The sequence below is a fragment of the Melozone crissalis genome, unplaced genomic scaffold (genome assembly GCF_028551555.1).
Source record: "Melozone crissalis strain CALT ecotype California unplaced genomic scaffold, PUWL_Pcris_2 ptg000027l_1, whole genome shotgun sequence".
Lineage (NCBI taxonomy): Eukaryota > Metazoa > Chordata > Aves > Passeriformes > Passerellidae > Melozone > Melozone crissalis.
The window spans coordinates 6971927-6995680 of record NW_026535805.1 but is presented as its reverse complement, the minus strand read 5'-3'; the positions used below and the strand labels follow the sequence as shown (position 1 = coordinate 6995680).

At 40.6% G+C, this 23754-nt stretch overlaps 1 protein-coding gene across 1 annotated transcript; it reads left to right on the top strand.

Annotated features, from left to right (window-relative positions):
• Nucleotides 1–9156: 9156 nt before the first annotated feature.
• Nucleotides 9157–22049, top strand: KCNG3 (potassium voltage-gated channel modifier subfamily G member 3). Its single transcript, XM_054279757.1, has 2 exons — nucleotides 9157–9842; nucleotides 18413–22049. Exons 1-2 carry the CDS (start codon nucleotides 9199–9201, stop codon nucleotides 19056–19058), a joined length of 1290 nt encoding a protein of 429 aa, XP_054135732.1. The 5' UTR covers nucleotides 9157–9198; the 3' UTR covers nucleotides 19059–22049.
• The last annotated feature ends 1705 nt before the right edge of the window (nucleotides 22050–23754 follow it).

Here is a 23754-nt window from a genome sequence, read left to right as displayed (position 1 = left end):
TGTTTGTTTGTTTGTTTTGGTTTTCTTACTTTTAGGTCTATTTATTTTGTCTTTTGTTTTTTTTTTTTAAAGCTTATTTCCCCTATTCTTCTATTCTAAAAAATTAGTTTTTAATATATGAATTACAAAACGACTTAGGAAGAAAACACAGAAACACAGAAAATCAGTGATATAAATTGGTGAACTAAAGACAGATCTCCAAATTAAAGATGTAACTATAAGAGGAAAGCAATAGAACAAACTGCAGTGCAAACATGAGATGTCGGTTCCCAGTCTGAAGTGTGCTTTGCAGCACAAATGTTTAAACAGATGAAACTTCTAAAAAAGAGAGAAGAGAGTCACATTTAAACGTGTTGAGGGAAAAATGTGTTAATAATTTGATAACAATTCAGAAAAATGAGAAAACAACATGATCTTAAGGCCATGTTTTGAAGCATTCAGCATAATACCACAATACAACATAAATAAATAAATAAATAAGTAAATAAAAAAGAAGTCCAAACCTCCAAACAGAAAGAAGTTCCTACAGCTGAATGCTGCATTCTAAGGACAGAGACTTGCAGATAAGGGGTTGGAGTCTTCTGAAACAAGTTTCTGTGCTATTTACTATAATTTCCCACTTTTAAAAGTCAGGCCAATATCATGTTCACTGAAGTGCAACACAGAGCGGTGCATCTCATTAAATCATGCTAAGCTTTTCTAAAGAGACGTCTACAAATTTTTCCTCAGTATGATTATAAGATTAACGATGTCTCCTGCCTTGTTTGTGCAATAGTTACTGCACAAATAACTATAAATTAAAAAAAATAAAATAAGAAGAAACACAAACTCACATGGATCAAAGGAAATAATAATTTAGAATCTGCAATGAGCAATCTGTTTTATTGTGGCTCCTGCAAAGGCACATCTATAAACCTACCCAGGCAGCTTAACAAGAAAACAACAAAATTTACCAAAAAATTTTATTAGAATAAGTTTGCATGGCTCTGCAGACAATATTACAAACTTGTTTCTTAGCCATCATTTTCAGAAAAGATCTGTTTTGTCATCACTGTTGTGATGTTTGTTTCCTCTCTCTCAAGGCTAGAGTCAGCCCTAACTAAATGGCAAAGATGTGCCGAAGTCCCTCCAGCCTCAGCAGCTCAGTTTCACCGTGGGAAGCAGGGAAATTAGGGGCTGACTAAACTGCTAATGCTGGTTGATTAGCTTTACATCCTGCAGGTACATGGGCAGCTGAGTCAGAGGCAGTGGCCATTACAGCAATGCAGGTGGCCCCCTTGCCGTTCAGTTTTGAGCACTGCAGAGCCCACCAGCAGCACTTCCCAACACTCCAGGGGATAATTCATTTTCAGCCGCAATTTCACTAAAATTTGGCACATATTATAGACGGATACCACAGGCAAAGTGCTCCTTCTCCAAACACCACTCCCCTCTCCCCAAAGAGAAGGTGTGGAATTTACCTTCCCCTCCTGTAATCAGCAGGAAAAGAACAATTAGTTAACATATTGCAGCTCTCCACAAAACGACTTAGAATCTGTGACTTTAGAGACACTTGACTTAAAATCTGGACACAGGTCTACATGTAGAAAGGATCTGCACTTCCCAGCAGAAAAATGAAAGTATATTGAAATAGGCAAAAAAAAAAAAATCATTAAATTGGTACTTGCCCAAAAAGAAGCTGCAGTAACTTATACCAGAGAAAAATATAGCATAAAATCTGTACACAAATGAATATTTACACAGTGTGAAATAAATAAAAATATGCTGTCATGCAGTGTGTTAATCTTGAGAGTCAGATTGTCAGATATTTCACTATCTCTTCTGTCTAAATGGTGCCCAACCTACCAGATCATTCTGGTGGATTTTGTCGCAAGGATTTGTACCTGATCCAGACCATCAGTGGTTACATCTTGAAATCATAATTTAAAATGCCCTTTTGAGGGACACTATTTCTTCTTAAAATGAAGGCAGAGAAAGACTCACTCTGGCTATGAGACGCTTCTAGCTGTGTACCAGAGATAATGGTGTGCTCACTTTAACTCCCAACTCCGGGACATAACCCAGTCTCTTGCATCATTTAGGAAAGAGCCATTTGATGCAAATGCTGAGAGGTTACTGCTCCTGAAAGCAGATACTCACTCACACCAGTGAACTTGGGGAGCATCTGTGTAATTTGCTCAGATGTTGATGGTGATTATGTCGGCACCCAGGGAGAACTGTCTACAATTGCCTACCTGCAACCCAGTTTGGCAACCTATTTGCTGGAAGCCAGAGTCCTCTCCAATATTTTGCAGAGAAGTTACAGAAAGCAGCGAGGGATCTCTGGCTTATTTCTGCCCAGCCACGAGGAGCAAGTTGCCATTTAATGTCCTGTGCTGCGAGCTCGGGACAGAGCGGCTTTATTGGCTCTCCTGGAACTGTAATCAAGCCATGCTCCACTTGTTCCCGAAGCTCTGGTAACAGGAAGGTTTTAACACCTCGTTGCACTGCAGAGCCAGGTCTGCCTGTGGCCTGAAAAAGGGTAACAGCCTCCTACACTCCCTCTAATGCTGCAAGAGGCTCAGGAAAAAAGGTATTTTGTAAAGACATCTGATCTCATTTTCTCTAAGAATCAAAGGATTTACACTAAGAGCTAATGAATTTTAAGTGGATGAGTATTTGACTGCAGATTTAGTATTTTAAGAACCTGAGCATCCTCTTCAAGTTCTAAATAGTAACCCAAATATTTATCTAAGTTATCAAGCTTGATCATTTTCAGGAACTATTACAGTCAATAAGAAGAATTTCTGGGACCTCTGAAAGAACATGTATGATAAAAAAAGATGAATAATTCTTTTTAGAAATAAATGTCTCCATGTAAGGGGTAAAATCTTTGCTAAATAACAAAGAGACCGGATTATGTCCCAGAGTTGGAAGTTATAGTGATCACACCATTATCTTCATTGCACAGCCAGAAATACTGAATTTTGTATGCCTGAGTATTAGATAAGACCTAATTCTGCATCACTTATTGTAGTTTGGTACAATCAAATGGACAGTAGTTAACAATGCTGCATGTGTGAAGATCAGGAGAAGAAAATATTTCCCCTATTCATAATGAAAAAAAGGAAGTTGTTTTCAAAAATGCTTTATTTAACTTTATTTCCTCTGAAGTGTGAAGTTTAGAGCAGCATAATATCAAGACAGAGTTTCTAACTCTCTTCTCCTTCCCCTAGAACTTTCGATACCTAAAATGAAGAATTATAGCATTTCTCACTAAGGAATAAAAGAAATTAACCAGCATTTCCAGAAACTTCACTTTAGAATATTTTTTCCACCGATCCAGTAAAACCCTACTTGTGAGACTCTAACTCACTGTGATTACACCTCACCTAATTAGACCTCCAGGCTTATCACCTCCTTTAAATAAGCAGTCAGAGCAATGTGTGCTGTTTTCAGTGGCTCTGCAGAAATCTCCAGCAATGGGATTTTGGTGTCCCAGCTGCCTGAATTCTCTTCCCAAAGGCCATGAGTGACTCACCAGGGCACCTGACCTGAGACCCAATCAACACAACTTCCAAGCTTCTGATCCTCTGATCCAAAGAGGCCTGACAGATGCTGAGGGCTCCTTTCGGTTCCCTAACTGCAGCATGAAGTGTTCCCTGGATGGCACCCTGGACATCCACAGGGGCTGCTGGACAGGACAAGAAAGGCTCGAGCACTGCTGGAGCAGCCTGTGGAGAATAGGGTAAAGCACAGAATCATGGAATCACTAGGGCTTGAAAAGACCTGCTAGGTGATTGAGCACAACCATTACCCCAGCACTGCCAAGTCCACCACTAAACCATGTCCCTAAGTGCCACATCTACTCCTCTTTTCAATACTTCCATGGATGATGATTCAACCACTTCCCCAAGCAGTCTTTCCAATAATTAGCATCCCTTCTGGTGAATAAATGTATTCTAATATCCAACCTAAACCTTCCCTGGTTTTAGGGGACAATGCTGGGGACATTTTCTCTTGCCCTATAGCTAGTTACTAGGGAGAAAATGGAGGGCACCTCAAGCGATATGTTTAGGTGACTGAACTGAACTCATGGCCTCTGCTGTGGATGCAAGTGGAAAAAACATCTCAAACCACAAAAACAAACAAACAAAAAAGCACAACAGTAGCTCTTTAAGCTAGCTAGTGCAAAAAAAAAAAGGGGGGTAAGATTTTGACAAAATAATGCTTGCATACACTTAGCTGGACCTATTCTTCCTATTCTGGGAGCACAGTTAGGATTCACCCACACGCACGGCTTCTCCAAATCCTGTTATTTCTATCCATCTTCTCTTCAGGCTGTTTCCCTTCTCCTTGGTAGGAATTTAGAAAAGAATCTCTCTGGTGTGAAAACACATTCCCATGTTGTACTCTCCTGTGAGGATATGTTCATGCCTTTGAATTATCCATTAGCAAGTCTCCCTCTAATCACCTTCCTCAGGCGAGAAATGTCCTCTCTGGTCTTTGTATCTGCCTGCCTGAAGTTCAGATGTAACAAACTGGTTTATTCTCCCAGTTAGTAACCATCTCTGCCCAAAAGGGCTTCGTTTGATTCAATGATCTCAGAAAATGTAATAGTCTTCATAATTAGCCCAGGATCAGGGACAAGAAGTTTTGCTGGGAGTTTCTCAATGTGGAGGTGAAGGAAAGCAAAGAAGGCAGCTGTCTCTCACGTTAAAACATTTCACAGTCTGACCCACAAATACATCAAGTCTCCGGGATCAAATCTAATTGTTCATAGCCAAATTGCCCAAACAGTTATCACGTTTCACAAAGTTAGTCTCATTATAAATGTCAATTCCAGATTGTATTCTGAGCACATGTATATATATGTGAATACCCAGTTCCCTACTAAATGTCATTCATCCATTTTTAGAAACACTTATATTCAAAATTATTCAGATTTTTATAAGTGCCTCAGTGACAAGGGAACTTGTACTCTTATGTCAGGTGCCACTGACAATCCTGCATCTGTCATTAGATGGTTTGTTTGGTAATTACATGTGGCAGTAAGGTTTTCTGCAGAGCACACAAACCAGACTGAAGTGGAGGGGCTTTGGTGCAGAGAAGTAAGATTTAAAAAAAAAAAAAATTCCAAAAAAATATCTATTTGAAACCATTTTTTCCCAAGCCCTAAATGAAAGATAAATGCAAACCATAGTCCATCTGTGCATGCAGAACCTTTTAAAGCACTTGTTCTGTTCTTTATATATTGCCTTTCCAAATAACTAAGAGAGAGATGGCTAAATGTGGCAATATGCTTATTACCAAAAAAATTGGGGTTTTCTCCCCACAATTTTACATGATATATACTATATACTCCCTAGCCAGGAAGATTTTTTGTTCTGTGTTTACAAGTCTATCATCATGGCAACCTGCTCCACAACTAGAGTTGCTACATGTTGTAGTCATAAAAATAATCAAGATTCCTGACAAGACAGCCCACTAAAAGCCAATTTTGCTTGCATTGAAGTCAACAGCATTCAGTAGCTACCTCAGTAGGAACAGAATCTCATCCCAAGTTATGAAAAATGCCTACCATCAAAATACACCACTTTGTTCACATAAAAAATACAAGTAAAGATTCTCTTCTCTAAAAGCAAGCTTAGATCTGCACTCAGAACACAGAGCAATGGTCTCAGCATGGAGCCAGAAGGATTTAGAATCTGTAGAAAATATTTCAAGTTCATTAAATACCCCTAGGATGCAATAGCACAGTGCAAGCCATGAAAATAAATGTTGACACAAAGAAAGCTAGTTTTACATAATTACTATTAATTGTGAAGTTCCTCCTGGGCAGCAAAGGATAACAACTATAACACCAGGAAAAACTTAATTGCTTTGATTCAGCATCCCAGCAGTATATCCAGAACCTAAAAATTCAAACCAAACCAAAAACAAACCAACACTACAATCACCTGAACACAAGTACTTCAAAGAGGTCTTAATTATATTTTAGATCATTAGCCTGCTAAGTCCTCCTAAACTTTGCCTCTATGCCTCATACTTCTTTAACATATAGGGTGAATACTCTTTACTAATTTCTATGCTGACCTCAATTAATTTATTTGCTCACCTGAGATTTTCTTCACCAATTATGTACCATTTTTCAAATCAGATGGAACTTTCAAACACACTTTTTTGTTACCAGAATTGCCTTTAAAAATATCTTTCTCTTAATATATTACTAAATGTTTTGCTTATGGTCACACAAAGTCTCCAGTATTTTGGGTCTCCATCCTATTTCTTCAAATTTCTTGAGACATTAAGTTGCAAAATTAAACATCACAAAAAAAAAAAATAATTTACACTCAGCGAAGTCTCCTCAAAAATTAGCCAGTTCTAGTACAACAACAAATCTGCTATTTCACAGCCCCAAAGGACTAACCAATCTCAAAGTTAAGAAATAGGAACCCAATTTTTTTTTTACTCAAAACTTGCAAATTCTGCCTAAAATCTGAGGTTTTGTTCCTGATAAATTGCTGCTCCTGCTCTGAGAACATGTACTTTACAGTTGTTGGCACCAGCCCACTAGAACAAATCTCCTCAATTGGAAGACAGCAGTTATAACTACAATAACTAGTGAACATGCCAAACTACAGAGGAAAAGAAAATATTACTGTTTCCAGGTTAGCTTTGCTTATATTAAATATTTGATGGCATAATTCTGAAGGAGGAAATAATTATATTCTATATTTAAAATAAACTAAAACCCAGAAATAGGAATAGGCATTAATCAACTCACAATGCCTCATCAAGCAATGCAATTTAAAATCTTGTCAGGCCAGCATTTTACCTGTTCTGCCAGACAGCTTCTTAACACAACACACAAATCTTTGTCCCTCTTGAAATAATTTCTAGAACATATACTCACAATATTTCAACAGAATTAGTAAATATGTGTCTTCAAGCTGTGCTATTTGTACTCTGCTCTCTTCCTCTGCAAGCTCCCTGTGAGGGACGGTTAGAACATATGGAGCAGGAAGCTGACAAATTGCAAAGTCAAAAGCACCTGGGTAACTCATTAGCACTGTCAGACTTCTAGTCAGGTTTTGCTATTTAATTTTTTAAGCAGATTTTCTAGTGATTGCTCCTGAAAGAATGAAATACAGAGGGTATACATCAAAGAAGGGAGAAGAAGTTTAGTGTTTGCTGTTAATAAAATTAACAAATAGCAAAATACACTATAACTGTACCAGGGAAGTGGCTGAGTCACATCCCTGGAGGCATTTAAAGTACGTGTAGATGTGGTGCTTCGGGACATGGTTTAGTGGTGGACTCGGCAGCGTGGGGTTAATGGTTGGACTCGATGTCTTAAAGGTCTTTTCCAAGGGAAATTATTTGATGGTTCTATGCACGCAGCTGCTGGAAGGAAAAACCTTTCCAGCCATATGAAAACAGACATCAGCGTGACTAAGCAGACATCATAAAAGACCGTACGGTGCCAGAACACGCTGGTGCGCGTACTTGACAGCATTTCGGAGTTCGGGTGGGTTTCTCGGGAAAACCGGGAAACAAACGGGGAACAGCGACTAACCGCGCCCTCTCGTGGTGGCACTGCAGGACAGCCAGAGACCGCGGGATTCTCCCGCTGGGAACGGGGACATTCACTACAGTCTCTCCAGAAGTATGTTTTAGAAGATGACAAATAGACTTAAAAATAGTAGCGCTTAATACCATTTTCATTTTTAAAAAAAACCCTCAATTTTTACTACACAATTAGACGACTATTCATTTATTTTGATACGCCTAAATGTGCCTTAGAAATCTCAGCTGATAAAGTAACTGGCAGCAAGAACAACCCATGAAGTGCATACGTCTAGAGCGACTAAGAACGGGGATAGGAAAACACTGGTTTAACCTGGATGCCCTTTTAAAGACAAAACCCTGAGTGACTAATCTTTGGCATTGGTTTGGAAAAGACATACTTCCCTACTTTTTCTCCTGATAACTTGGAAGCATCTCATTGAAAGTGAGAGCTGTGTCTCGCCTGCTTTTAGCCCAAGATATTCCAGATGTTAATGAGCCTAGAAAATACCTCACTTTGGAGAACTGTCATATTGAAATAAAAAAAATGAATTTCAAAACCCGTCAATAGCGGAAATTAACTCCCTGTACTGGATGCAGCCAAATGAAATCGAAGCTTTAGAGTGCAGACAGGGTCGGAGCAGCTAATAATTGCTTTAATCTTGAGAAGAGGTGCAGGACACAGGAACACAGGAAGCTGCGGGAGCAGAGACCTGAGACCAGCATGGGCAGAAGCAGGGAAGAAGATTGCCTATTGCACCTGACTCTCCCTGGGGTCCATGCACTATCTGAGGAGGAAAAAGAGAAGAGTGTCCCTGTATGGATGTGCCGGGGCGGATGGGCTGTGACAAGAAGGGGAGCCCGGGGCGCTGCGGCCAGCGCTGCCCGCCGCCGCCCTGCCCTTGCCGGGCACCGGGACCGCCCGGCACCCCGGCGGGCAAACAAACGAGCTGGGAGAGACAGACGCTGGCCGTCGGCTGCCGCGAACAAGGAGCGAACTCCATCCTGCTCACACACTTCACTTCGAGCTTTCCTTGAGCGGGGGAAAACGCCCACAAAGTGTTACTTGCGTTTAGTGGACAACTTGGAGCCAGCGCCGCTTGGCGGGGCGGACAGCGGGACCGGCGGGCCCCGGCGCTGCCCAGACCTGTGCCGGGAGGGGTGCCCGGAGGGCGGCGGGCAGCGGGAGTCCCGCTCCGCTCCGTGTGCGCGGGCGGGGAGGAGGCGTGTCCCCACCCCGCCGTCGCCGCACCGCCCCTCGCCCGCCCGCCGGCACCGGCGGAGCGCAGCGGAGCGGCGCCGGGCGCGGAGCTCCCCGGCCCCGCCATGCCCGCGGCCGCGGCCGCGGCCCCGCTCCCGCCCCGGCGGGGCCCCGCGGAGGCGCCCGCCCGCCGGCGCTGAGCCGCGCCCGCACCTGCGAGCGGCATCGCCCCCTGCGCTCCTGCGCGGCCGCCGGGGCGCCCGCGTCTCTCCGCTGTCCCTCCCCCCCTGCCTCCCTCCCCGCCCGCTGCCCGCCCCGTCGCCGAGCGGGAGCCGCCAGCGGTGCGCGCAGAGCCGGAGCCGGGGCAGCCGCTGCCGCCCGCGCTGCCCCCCGCCTCGCCGCCCTGCCCTGCCCTGCCCGCCGTTCCCCTCCTCCCTGCCGCCCAAGCCATGAACTTTGGCCGCGGTCCCTCGGTGGTGTTGAACGTCGGGGGCACCCGGTACTCCTTCTCCCGGGAGGTGCTGAAGGATTTCCCGCTGCGCCGGGTGAGCCGCCTGCACGGCTGCCTCTCGGAGCAGGACGTTCTGGAGGTGTGCGACGACTACGACCGGGAGCGGAACGAGTACTTCTTCGACAGGCACTCGGAGGCCTTCGGCTTCATCATGCTGTACGTCCGGCACGGCCACCTGCGCTTCGTGCCGCACATGTGCGAGCTCTCCTTCTACAACGAGATGATCTACTGGGGGCTGGAGGGCTCCCACCTCGACTACTGCTGCCAGCGCCGCCTCGACGACCGCATGTCCGAGACGTTCACCTACTACGCGGCGGAGGAGCCGAATGGCGGCCCCGAGGGCAAGGGCCGGCGGCCGCCCGGAGCCGAGGGCAGGAAGTGGCTCGAGAGGATGAGGAGGACTTTTGAGGAGCCCACGTCTTCCGTGGCCGCCCAGGTCCTGGCCACCGTCTCCATCCTCTTCGTCATTGTGTCCATGGTGGTGCTGTGCGCCAGCACCCTGCCCGAGTGGCGGGCGCCGGAGAATCGCAGCGTGGAGGAGCAGAGCAGGTACACAGCAGAGTCAGTGAGGGAGCCCTCAGGGTAGGAGGATCCTTTATTTTGCCGCTGTCCGGTCCCCGTGTGTCCCGTCCAGTGTGTCCTTCCTGCCCCTTGTCTTGACTGTCCGTGGCTGTAGCCTCCACCGGCGGAGACGGTCTGCGCGCCTGGACAGCCCGGCCCTGAGCTGGGGCGCGGGGGGATGTCGGGGTGTCTGTCGGGGCAGTGGCGCTGCTCCGCAGCTCGGCTCCCCCGGGCTCTGCCGGGCACCGCGGCCCCGAGCGCAGGGGACGGGCGGGGGCCGGGGCCAGGCTCGGGTCTGGGCAGCCTGGAGCGCAGGGGACATCGGAGTACGGCTCCTGTTCGCAGGGAGGGTGCCTCCCTCCGTGAAGGCTCTTGGAGCTCTTATTGACCCCTCTGAGGAGACACGGGACCACACAGAGAACTTCAGACACTCCAGAAATCAATTTATGCCTTACGATTGTGAACAGAAAATTTAAAAAAAAGGAAAATAATCCCCCAAAAGAATGCAATTCCCTTGTCTTTTCCTTTGGGAAATGACAAATCCTGAAAGTACTCTGCATGTATTCGTACAGATCCTTCTGCTAGAGCAGATGCAGCGCCTGTTACGATTGTGCTCCGGTAAAATCCTGGATGTGGGAACAGCCTTACTCCCGCTCCTCCCTTTACATCTCAGATTCTCTGTGTGGGGAACACAGGAGATGATCAAACTGTACATCAAGCTCTTGCAAAGGCATCATTCAAGCACCCCAGTGTATAAATATAACAGATGTTTACATTTCCTTTAAGCATAATAAACACTGCAAAACAGTTGCAGAGAACAGGGCATGGGGTATAAGGCTCAATCCTGAGCCTTACTAGTAAGAGCAAACCCTTTTCCATCTTCTTGTGACCTCAGATTAGAGTTACATTGATGCAACTCTTGCACTCTTCTGTTCCCTCTCTCTCCTTCCCTGTTCCCTAGAGAACAAAATTGAGACCAGTCTGGTAGAATTTCTCCCATAAATAAGACTGACATATAAAGAAAGAAGTAAACATTTCTGGTATTTGCTAGCTTCTCCCTTTTTAAAAAACAGACAGGATATTCAACAAAAAGTTTTCAGCTTCTGCTCTTCTAAAAGGGCACCACCATGAAATTGCAGCCTTGTCATTATGAAATCATCATCTTTTACCATAGAGTTAATTGGAATGTGATATATTATATCTTAGTAGCCAGATTAATTCCTTGGAAAGTATTTTCGTAGTTTCCATTAGCTTAATGGAAAACTGCACCTGTATTTCTCATTGTAGTTGAGCCAAAGAATTAATTGTATGAACAAAAAGAAAGCAGATGCAGCATGAGAAGCTGTTGATTCCTGCTTAGATTCAGATATGTCAAAAGGGGATCCTAAAGGCTCTTCCAGTTAAAAGCTTAGCAAGGTTATTTCAAAGAGGAGCTGCTGTGGGTGACCTCTGCACAGCAGCAAATTGCTGAGATACTCCCATGAGGCATGGGAAAATAGATGCAACACTACAACAGCATTAACCACATAGGTCATGTCTTTGTTCATGTCTTCATGGTGTGGGAATCAACCCCAAGTTTTCTCTTGCAAGAAAGAGTTCAGCTTGGAGAGGAACATGGCATAGGATGTGTAATTTTTCTTTCATAGTGCCTTTGTCTTCAAGATTCTGATTTTACTCTTCTGAACAATTGCATCTTGTACACCAGGTGTTAGAAGGATGAGGTCCTAAGTACTTGTAGGTGCAGTGTAGACAAACAGTTCCCAGGGCAGTGAAGGCTCCTTTTAGAAGCAGGACAACTACCAACGATGGGGCGATTTTCTTCTGTACTAGCTGTAGTACTCCATGTTATTGCAACAAAAAAATAGAAAAGTTTCTACCAGCTGAAAAGTTTCTACCAATGTCAGAAAAGTATAAACACCAGTACATGCTGGGTCATCTAAACCATGTACTGACTGCACAGGAACCTATCCCAGTCTGATGGCAAACACATGGAAAACAGACACAAATGTGTGCCCCTCTGTCCACAGGTGACCACCAAGGTGGAGCCACTCCTCTCTTTTGCACATGCTGCTTCATTTCTAAAAAGTCTGTTATAGCTGGAAAAGAGTGTGTTGGCTACAGCTGCTTTTAAGTGAGCTGTCCAGTTTAGTTGTCACTACTGACATGTGCCATAGCATTGGACCTAACATGCCCAGTTGTCATCTGACTTTATTTGCCCTTATGTGTTTATGATTACTTTGTAGTTATTTCATTTAAAAATAGTTGGGTTAGTAAAATTTAAGTAGCTAAATGATTTTATTTGAAAACCTGACCACAGAAATCCTATGGAAGTTTTTGGGATTGCATACTCTGGCAATACAATCCCTCTTAGGTGAGAAGGTTTTTAAAAATCCATCCACTTCTTTCTGACACATTTAAAAGTTTGAAACCAAATTCTGTCATTTGTTTATTAAGCAGTGTTCCTCATCAAAATAAAGAAATTCTATCTAACATAGTAATACAATTTTTTTTTTCCCCAAGAGAGATTGTTATCTTATTGCTGTACAGAAGTGAATTTTGATTTGCATGGCACTGTAATTACTAGTACAAAAATTGCACGTTATTCAAAAAATGTATTTTGAGAAGTTTTAGGAGTGAAAATTGAATGGGCTAATCTAGAAATGCCTGATCTGTAGATTTGGATGTAGTCGGTTATTCAGCTCAGCATAAGCCACGGAGGTGAGGAAACCCAGCAACTCTGATATTTTCACTATCTCACAATAAGCCCTCCTGCCCTTGCCTCAGTGTGTTATGTCAGAAAGGTGCCACATGGACAATTTCTGTGGCTGGCTCCCGTGGTAACCATTCCCAGAACTGCTTTGGACAGCTGTACTGAAAGCAGCTGACCAGCAGTGTGCCTTCAGCTTACCTGGACATCATCTCAGCAAGTGAGGGGATCATGAATTCTGGCATCTACAAAAAATGAGGTTTGCAGTGAGGGCTGCTGGGGCTGCCGGCTAACACCAGATGTATTAATTTTCCACGTATGAACACCCTTTCAGCAGAAGAAGAATTAAATCCACCAAACTTTTTTTCACAAACCACTATGATGTTATGCCTTTTCAGGGTGACCATGCTCTCAAAGGATGAACAGCCCATGGCTATTTCTGATCCTTTGGGATAACATGCTTTAGAAGGCAACAGAGAAGTCCAGGAGTAAGCTTTATTCAAGGAGAGAGGGATGGGAAATCTCACCTCGGAATTTGACAGATATTACAGACACTGAAATACAATTCCCTGATTGCAGAGGGATTGCCCTTCCCAGGCCTGTTCTCAGGATGAGGGATGAGCTATTAAATTTATTTCATTCTAAGATTTTTGCTCCATTCCCTGCCTTGGCAAGTTCCACTTATCGGAGCCAAAGATTTGCATTAGATTTGCAGAGTTTAGGAGCAGACAGCAGGAATGCCTTCTGTTGCTTCTGGCAATTTCAAGTCATCTTTGCTGTCCTCTGAACTGTGCCAACAGATGCATACTGTGAGTCTCTGCTCAGGGACCTGTCCATGCACTGATTGGGAGCATAATCTTCTAGGGAGAGCTTCTCAAGCCTGTAATAGGAAATCATTTGAAGCTGCTTGACTTACTGGCAGCACAGTTCTAGCTACCTGCCTTAAAACTATTTTTCTAATGCTGAATACAAGCAGCTTGTTAGCACGAAGAAGAGATGGTTGTCCCCTTTCCACTTGATAATCATGATTAGGTTTGTACTGAAATAATCACTGACTTATCAAGCCTACATGATTTATGTGTTCTTAAGCAAAAGCAAATAAACACGGTAGTTTCTCCAAACAGCATCTCTCATCAAGAGCCTGTGGACTTTTTTTAATCTTTGCAAAATATCAGCCTAAAAAACTGCATGTGAATTTTAGACATACAAAAAATATTATTTCTTTATAGTAGTGGAATTTCAGAACACCTGAATGTTCATGCTTAACACCTCTTCAAAATAAAGGAGTAAGAACTCCTTTCCTGGACAAGATCTAACTTGAATATCACATTTTTGCAGATTTTAGGTTAAAACAGTGGGCTGAGGGTAAAGAATGGAACCAAGGGCCTAGGTTAAAAACACAGGCATGGATTCTTCTATTAAATTTACCAGTTCTTTGAAAAATAGAGGTGAAACAAAGAACAGATGTACATCACTGCCTGGGCACAGCCAAGCCTTAAACTCACCAGGGTTAGGTGGCAGTCATGTTCAACATAGAGGGTAAAGGTGCTGAGGATCTCAGGGCTCAAGATGTTTGTATCCAGGTCTCCACTTGGAGCTGTGAAAGGGATTTGCCCCTTCCCTGGGGAGTATGGGTCATTACAGCCTCCCACACAAAGAGTTTAATGCATGACAACATATAATTTCTGCCAAAGCAGGGGCAGAATGGGGAAAAAAAAGCCAGCAGGGTTTTTAATTCAGGGAAGTCGGCTGTTCTGTAGCCTTTACTCCACAGTTTGTAGTGAGAAGGAAGCCCTTGATTTCAAAAGGATTAAAAACCTCCAAACATTTGCTGAAATCACTAAGAAGTCTTCCTGAGCAGGAATTTGATCATTCTAGCTACTGTTTGGACATTTTTCCGGTTTAATGTGCTTTACATGGAAATAGGCTTTAGCAACAATTTAACAAATCAGTGCTGACAGTCTTTAATCCTGTCATATACTGTCTTTAATCATATCATCTGTTTTCCTCGTGTGTCCTGTTGCTGTGTATGTTTTATTTACAAGCTTAATAGATAATAACGCCACTAAGGAATATTTTGGCTTGATTTCAGCTAACTCACCAGGGGATATTGAAAATATATGAATTGGCAAGCTGAGGCAAAGAATATTGCTAAGTTGAAATTCTAAGACAGTTACCACATAGTTTTCTTTTTTAGTAATAACAAACTAAACTTGTTAGTGATTGAAAAAGATGATTTCTGAAATGGTTTAACTTATTGTACATAAAGTAGCTTATTCTGAGTGAAAGTTATCATATGGAACAGAAAACCGAACAGTGGTGGGATTACAGTAGGAATGAGGCTAACAAAGGCTTGATTTTCTGTTTATGGACAAAAGATTCATTAGAGCAATCTTGAAAGACTGCTAAGCACCAAGCAGCTTAAAATTTTGTGAGGAAAAACTCTTTCGTGTGCTTTGGTCTGGGACAATGAACAGTAAATTGGAGCAGGAATAGACTGTAACTGAATAAAAATTAGTATTTTCTGTGATTATTCGTAAAATTTGTGAGGAATCTTCAAGGAAATACTTCATGGCTTTGTTTTTGATTCGCCCTCTCCTTTTTGGATACCAGCTATTTTAAAACTGAAAAAACCCAACTAACAAAAAACCCAGATGGAAATTTATAAAGTAGGTACTACATTTTTACCAAATAAAGGCACTATTTCATTATATAGTTAGGGCACTATTTAATTATATAGTTATAGATTTTAATACAGCATTATTCCAGACATAGGCAATAAAAGCAGTCTGTCCTGTGAATATGCAGAAAATATTTTAAGAACTGATTATGAAAAATACAGGTACTTTGGTCTTCTGAGTATATGCCTTTTATGTGGCTTTAACTTCATACTCTGTTAAGTTCTCTTAAGGACTAACTGTTAAAATTGCTTTCCTTATTAGATGTTATTTATCCACTGATAAGGTTAACTATAGAGATAAGTCACTGCAAAGAGAGGGAGACTTGATCTGAAAGTGGAAATGTAGAATGTAGCACTCCAGATTTCCCAACATGCCAGAGGTTTCTAGTTTTTCTCACCAAAGCACTCATTTTTGTATGATTCACCAGTACTGCCAAAATCCATCTACACAGGCAAAAACGGAGTGACAAGAGAGGAAAATGAAAAATGAAAAATGTTTCACTTATGGCTGAAAAGTAAGTAGAAGAAAGAAAAAAATAAGGGACACCCTTCATTATCTTCTCCCCAGCCAGGGGAAAGAAGGATGGATGCAAAATGGAGAAGTGGAAGTGCAAGCTAAAATGAAATGGCATTAATGTATCCCCCACTGCCTTGATCTCGCTTTGTCATTTTTGCACCAATGATGTTCCTTAGCTCACTTCAAATCTGTTCTACAAGAAAGTACTTCTTCAGTCCTTCCTACTGAAGTATATCTGATTTACAGTATTTCTTGTCCCAGGAACTGCCAGAGTAAAGCAATGGACTGATCATATTTCATGGACTTTTACTTGTACAACTATTCCCCAAAGTTATATGACCACTGAATCGATATTGATTCATGAAGAAAATTTCTACTGTATCACAACAATCAGGACCTAACTTCCTTAAATCTCAACACAGAGATAACCTGTCTAAGGGGTGGCAAAATGGAAGAGTCATGTTTCTGATATTATCAGGGCATCAGGAGGAAATAGCAAGTGAAAAAGCTTTAAATTGTATAATACCAAATTTCTTTTTCATTTAAATGCCTCATGTCATAGGAGACAGACATGACTACCAGAGAAATCGCATAAAATGCAAACAAATAGTCTGTTGGAATTGTCGAATATTCCTGGCTGTAACTTTCTATCCTCTTTTAATGGTTACATGAGATCTCAACTAGACAACATATAAGTGCATTCAGATATCATCTGTTTGTCCCTACCATGATCTTGCTCTTTGATTATACTGGGGAAAACATAGGGATTTCCTCACCATAAGTAAAAAAGGATTTAAGAAAACTTACCCATTAAGCTTTTTTCCTTGATTTTTTTCTAACATAAAGGAATTTTCAAAAAGCTTAATTTTTGAAAGAACACCTAATTCTTAAGAGCAAACTGGTTTTGAATTTCAAAAGTCTTTCCATCAAAAGGTGCTAACGTGAACTAGTGTTGTCAAAGCCCTTTATGAAGAAAGACCACTTGCTTTCAGAACTTCCATTGTTATTTGTAAAAGAAAAGAAAAATATGGTCCAATTTTATCTGACTAAATATTTAAGTAATTAATTTATGTTCATTTAAATTTACTGTGGCTAAAATAACAGTGTACCTTATGACTTTACACCAAGTGACTGTTACTGTTTCTTCCAATTTTAGCTTAAAATTAAAGAGAATTAATTTTTAAAATTAATGAAAAATAAACAAAATTTTAGTGTGCAAAATGTCTATTAAAAAGTTAGTTTAAAGAGTCTATAATTACATCAGTTAGAGAATACTGTCTTTCTAACAGGCCACTATCTTATTATTAACAATAGATTTCAGAACTGGTAAGAAATTATGCAGATGTGTTAGGGCAGAAAAATTTTAGGTTTGAAATGACAGTTGGATTTTCACTTGCAAATCAAAATGTTTCAACAGACACTACCTTGTTAGAGTCCTTGCAGTAGCGAAAAACTCTGGTTGTATTTCCTGGCAGTATTTTTGAGTCTCTGATCTCACACCAGTGTGGTTTCAGAGCTGTTGATAACAGCAGGCATCAGTGATGAGCTTTTTCTTTGTTTAAACTGTTGGTTAAAAAGATAAATGGAGAAATGAAGAGAAGGTTAGCTTCCATGCCCTCATGTATTAAAAAAGTGAGCACAGTCTGAATCTTAGGGAGATTTGTGACCACGTGCACAACAGTTACTAAATAATATTTAAACAACATTTTTATCTCCTGTTTCTGCCTTCCACTGGTTTCAAGTTGAGATATTCTCAAATCTCATTCAATGCAGTGGGACTTGAAAATATTTAAGAATATACTGAATCCTCTCCTGGGATTTCTTCTGCATTTGGCAAGAAGAGGATCTTGCCTATTACCTTAACATCTGTTTACCTTGCATTTTTGCTGCAATGTAGTTCAGGTGGACTTATATTTACAGCAAAAGAGAAAATTCAGTAATGCAGAGCATAGTGGTAAATGGAAGGATACAAGCTTAGTACTTTATGGATGCAATACTGAAAATAAAATACCATCTGTATTTAGTGGCAATACCTGTATAGGTCTGACTGCAGGTAAGCCCCTGTTTGGGATGCAGATCAGATAGACTGGTTTAGGTTAGTTCCTAAAGAATTAATATGCATGAATCATCCAATGCAAATACTTATATCTGCCTGTTCCATCTGCACTTCCATTTTAGTTTAGCAGTCTGGTTCTATACATTACTGTTCATAACCAGACAGTTCACTGATCTACAACCCTTGGCATTCCCGAGTGGATCAGGCCTCACAGACTTAGAGAAATTAAAAAAAAAATCCCCCAAAACTCAATCAACAACAGCAGCAAAAAAAACCCAATCCAAACCCAGCTGTTCTAGATATGGTTACACACTGGCATTGATGTCCTATCATTTCCTGTAGGATTCCAGTTTTTGTGGGCATATTTGCCCAGTACTATGACTAGTAGCAATCCATAACTCAAAGAAAATGACCAGTGAGTGAGTTCTTAGCAATTATCTGTTCAAACTCTCTCTAGATCCTCAGGTTAATTGCTGAAATCCAGTGCCAGGTGCAGGATAAGGATGGCATGGCTTTCTGTTTGTTGTCTGTGAAAGTCTAAGTGTCACTTTGGTAATATCTGTGAACAAACAAAACATCCCCTGAAGACTTTGCACAGAGCATAAATGCTGTCCTTTGTTTCTTTTGGCAGGATAATTGAAGCTATCTGCATAGGCTGGTTCACTGCTGAATGCATTGTGAGGTTCATCGTCTCCAAAAACAAGTGTGAGTTTGTCAGAAGACCTCTCAACATCATTGATTTGCTGGCAATTACTCCTTACTACATCTCTGTTCTAATGACAGTTTTCACAGGGGAAAATTCACAGCTTCAGAGGGCTGGAGTCACCTTGAGGGTCTTAAGAATGATGAGAATCTTTTGGGTGATTAAACTGGCCCGTCATTTCATTGGCCTTCAAACACTTGGTCTGACTCTGAAGCGTTGTTACAGAGAGATGGTGATGCTACTTGTCTTTATCTGTGTTGCTATGGCAATTTTCAGTGCACTTTCACAGCTTCTTGAAAATGGGCTGGACTTGGGAACAAAGAATAAGGATTATGCCAGCATTCCTGCTGCTTGTTGGTGGGTGATCATCTCGATGACCACGGTTGGTTACGGTGACATGTGTCCCATCACTGTCCCAGGAAGGATTCTTGGAGGAATTTGTGTGGTTAGTGGCATCGTTTTATTAGCCCTGCCAATCACTTTCATTTATCACAGCTTTGTGCAGTGCTACCATGAGCTCAAGTTCCGATCTGCTAGGTACAGTAGAAGCCTCTCTGCTGAATTCCTAAATTGACCCAACTTGCATTCTGTTGTACTTACTTGCTAAGCTTTGTCTTAGAAGAGAACGGTGGAAGGTCCCTTCGCGTGTCCTCCTTGACTGGATGGTCCTGTGGAGCAACATTCTCACCAGCCCGGAGAAAGCCCGTCACCATTCAGACAGGAAGGATGGCCATCTGCCTTGAGCACCTTGCAAGGAGAGGGAATGATGTTTCAAATTTGAGAGAACAAAATTAACCAAAGAGGATTCAGAAGTCCTCAACCAGACCAGTTTGGTGTTCAGTTTGCCTTCCCTCAAAAAAAGCAGAACAAAAAAATGGGTGTAACATTGAGATCTGTAATTCCTGTAATTATATCGTAAACCATTCTAAGCAATGTGTAGCAGAAGTTTTTCAAATATTCCAATATCTAAATATTTCACAGAGGCATTGATAGCTTCTTGCCTGAAGTATCTTCACTTTTAACTCAGATAACCAAATTATATGCTGAAGGAGAATCACTGCTACTTTTGACAGTAGAGCTGGTTCTGTGACTCAGGAAAGATGAAGAATATAGGTCTGTAGGACAAAAAAAACCTTGAGGCCTGATTCTGATCTTTGAGGAAGCACACAAATCTTCTGTAAACCCAGTCAAGTCAGTGGCATTTCTCTGAATTTGAGAGTTCACAAAGAAGTGCAAGAAGTGAACCTCTGAATGTTGTAAGCAAGGACTTCTTTAGGTCACAATTAATTTCTTCTCTGGAACCAAGCTGTAAGTAGAAGCAAGTATTGTATTTTACAAAGATCAGCATAAGAAATCAGGGATTGATATGTATATATTTCCTGGTAGGTTAGTGGGGGAACTCTCCAAATTTTATATACATTCAGCTCAACTCCATCCACCTAAAGTTACATTCTCATAAGCACAGATTTTCCCTCCCTAAACTCCTCCCTGCCCCACATATCTTAAACATAGATATCATAGTGAGAGTTCTCTTAAGACAAATTGTAAGATTTCATCATTTGAAATGGCCTGGAGCAAGCACTGGAAAACAAGAGTACCTGCTCCCTGTCAGATGGCACTCTTCATCATCTTAAATTCTGCAATCCTTACTGAAGGATATACCTCAATGGAAGTTTTAAAAACAACTGTAAAAAGCCCAGAGCATACCAAAGAAAGTAAAATATAGAAGTGTGAGTTGCACTTGGCAAAATGGTGTATTCTCCAACGTTACTAGAAAATGAAAATGAATCAAGTTAGGTTCTGAAATATAGTTCACTACATTTCTTGTGTAGTACTGCTTAATAGCATTGTTCAGTATAATTCTGAAATGCTGCTATATAGAAATGTGCAGTTAGATATTAAAATACAGCAAGGTACAGCTTTATAAATTTGGGTACCAATAAACATCAACAGGGAGCTTTCATGCTAACATGGAAGTTCAGAGTCATCAGCACAGCTGAAATTTGTGTGCTTGCCTGAAAATACTGCATTTACTCTTACTGTGCTGTAGAGGCATCTTTTATCTTTTATATCTGTAACTGTGAAAGGCTTTAGAAGTGAAATGAGTACCACCTAGAAAACACATCTCTGGAATTGCTCACTCAAATAAACCTGCCACATTGATCAGTAACCAATATATTGAAGGTTCTTCCCTGAGACCTCAAAGAGTCATTATTATTTTAAGTGGTCTTAGTCTTAAGTAGTCTTAAGAAATACATTGCAATTTTTCTGAAGACCTGGAAAGAATTTTAGTAGCCTTCTTACAGACAAGCTTGACTTTCCCTTCAAGACTCCATTGTTGAGTGCTGTTACAGGCATACCTCTGTTTCTTGCCACTAGTGTGTTCAAAGGTTAGCTCTGTAGTTCCCTACACTATTATATATTTATGCCTTTTCTATCAAAATCATGTTGCTCAGAAACCTGCTCCAGCATTCCACAGAGAGGTGAATATGAGATCAGCAAAAATTCTTCCTTAGGTGAGATTCACAGCTGATGTTAGTTAGGCAAGTTGTGACTTCAGAGACACTTAGATGTTTTACAGCCGTGGAGCTGCTGGCTCTGTATTCCTGCATGTGTACCTATATATATCCTGCATATATTATATATTATAGTCAGTTGAAATGTTTGGGGTTTTTTTATTCCTCACAGAAAATTTCCTCCTTGACAAAATTAAAATTTCAGACTTTAATCCAAACATAGATGTTGAAGAAAATGACATTTTCATCTTCTAATGAAAAGTTATTTTGACAATATCAAAACCATTTCTAAGTATAAAACTGCTTTTTTTTTTTTGCTCCAATTTTTAATTTTTTTTTAATTTATTTTTTAGCTAAAATAGGTTAAAGACCCCACGTAAGAACTTAGCCCTACAGATTTTCATGTGCTGTTTTGAATGCTTGGGAAAAATACTGTTTGCCACAAAACTCCTTCAAACTTACTTTGTCTTTTGTCCACATATTGTATTTAACCAAACCAATGCTCTAAGATACAACCCTCCCCCACAAAACGCCCAAACCGTCATCATGGTGACAATATACTAAAATCTATACAGAATGTGAATAAAAAGTATGTTGCAATCTTGATTTCAAGACAAAATAAAATGTGTTTCAGCACAACCTATAAATCTAATCTTTAGATGCCTGTACAAAGGAAAAACATAAATTAATGCATATAATAACTTGTGAATACCAATTTGTACCATGAATCATTTTTGCATAAGCAATTAAGGACAGGAAGTTTTCAACGATCCAGGCTATATATGGTATACAAACAAAATGTTTCATCCTTTATGAAGTGTTTTTTAGATGAAGAATCCTTTCCCAGTGTTAGAACATAATTCTAATGAAAATAACTGTGTAAAGGACTAAGTCTGTGGAGATTATCTTAAGTCTTACTATGTTTTTTTGAACAGTTTGTGTTCAATTTTTATATGGCAAAATGTGAACAGAATGACCCAATGTTCTTTTTTAATTTGAGTTATAATAAAATATTTTCAAGCTGCTGTATATAAGCCCACAAAGGAGAGATCCTGCAGTGGGTTTTTGGTGTTTGTTTGTTTGTGGGTTTTTTGGGTTAGTTTTTTTTCTTTCTCTTTTTATTGTTGTATGGTTATCAGTGTGTAGACTTTATTTTCCTTACAAACCAAGTTGAAATAAAGTAATCTTCATGGTAGCCTTAAATAAGAATTTTCTAGGGTAATTAGGATGCCCGACTTCTAATAATGTGTGTCATCTTATTTTCAAGAGACCAGTGTTTTTTTACTGAAAACTTACAAAATATGAATTATATGTGTAGTCAAAAATAAGCACATTTTAAAACAGCTAAAACTGTTTTATAAAATTTTCTGGAAACCATGTTTATGCAGACATGAGGTGCGGTACTCTATTTCAAAGTGCAGCATTTCAAAGCCAAAAGCCAAGTGAAGGCAAGCTGGCTCATCTCTAATCTCTCTATGTTTGAAACCCTATACAATAAAAGATTTGATGGGCAGTTTCTCTTGGAAATATTCACATCTGGAACAAATTAGATGAAACACAAATAGAGTAAAAAAAATAAATGAAGACAGCTTGTACAATTGTTATCCACCATTTTGGTTCATCTAAAATGGAAGCCAATGTCAATGACTTTTGAACTGCCAAGGTTAATCATAAATTATATACTAGGTTCAAACCCTAGGACATATTTATTGGAAACTATACATTGGCTGTAATCCTTCAAGGTACTGTGTGTCACTTAAAAGTACTTCATCATTAATGAAGTCCCTGAAATGGAAAGCTCTCTAGGGTATTTTCCTTCTAAAGTTTTACATCATGCCAAATATCACACACAATGAATGGAAGATTATCCTTTCCCTTGATGTAAAATTTGAAAACAATATTGAAAAAAATTAGTTTGGCTGACTGATGATATTAAACAGTCTTATCAGCATAAGGATGAGCTGTATAAAATGTGATATTCTTATTGTACAGTGGCTTATACTGGTGTGCATAGCAGCAAGTTTGAGAAAGATTAAAATCCTGGTGATGTAAAGTTCCTATCTTGATATCCATGTATTTAAAAGAAAAGGCACAGTTTTTTTCATATAATGTATGCAATTCGTGCCTGTAAAGGAATTGCTGTTCCTGTTCCAAAGTAAAACTGAAGTCCTCATGGGTTCAAAACACTTGTCTCTTCCCTTTTGGGTAACAACTACAAAACCCTTGTCAGATCTGAGCACCTTCCAGGAAGTGGACAAATGCACACACCAGCCAGCTCAATTCAGCAGCCAAACCCTGTGTCAGTTTCCTGGGAACCAGCACAACGAACAAGGTCTGCTGTGCTCTGAATTTTATCCCACCTAAGAGGTTCAGGATCACTTGAAGGTTTTAGAATTATTATTTCAGATGAGCTACTAAGAAGACACTTGCTGGAAAGTTAAATAAGTTATAGATAGCAAAAAAAGATACTGCTTTATAAGAAAGTTTTTACTGATTAAAAAAAAAAGGAAATTGGCTCTCATTATCTGCTCTTTGTTTATAAAGGCAAATATGCAGGTCAGGATATGTGATGATAATTAAAATTGCTATATAAAACAGATACCTGTTTAAAATACAGAGACTCAGTGTGAAAAGTCTTCCAGCTTTGCTAGAGCTATAACAGCTTCCAGTAGCTGAAAAGCTGCCCCAGCCCACACAGAGGAACAACAAAACACTGGTTTCACTGTAAAAAAGTGCAACACAAATTAGGGAGTG

Coding starts and splice junctions, on each gene's coding strand:
- KCNG3 (XM_054279757.1), top strand. CDS start 9,199: ATGAACTTTGGCCGCGGTCCCTCGGTGGTGTTGAACGTCGGGGGCACC. Junction 9,843..18,412: donor TCAGTGAGGGAGCCCTCAGG/GTAGGAGGATCC, acceptor TTCTTTTGGCAG/GATAATTGAAGCTATCTGCA.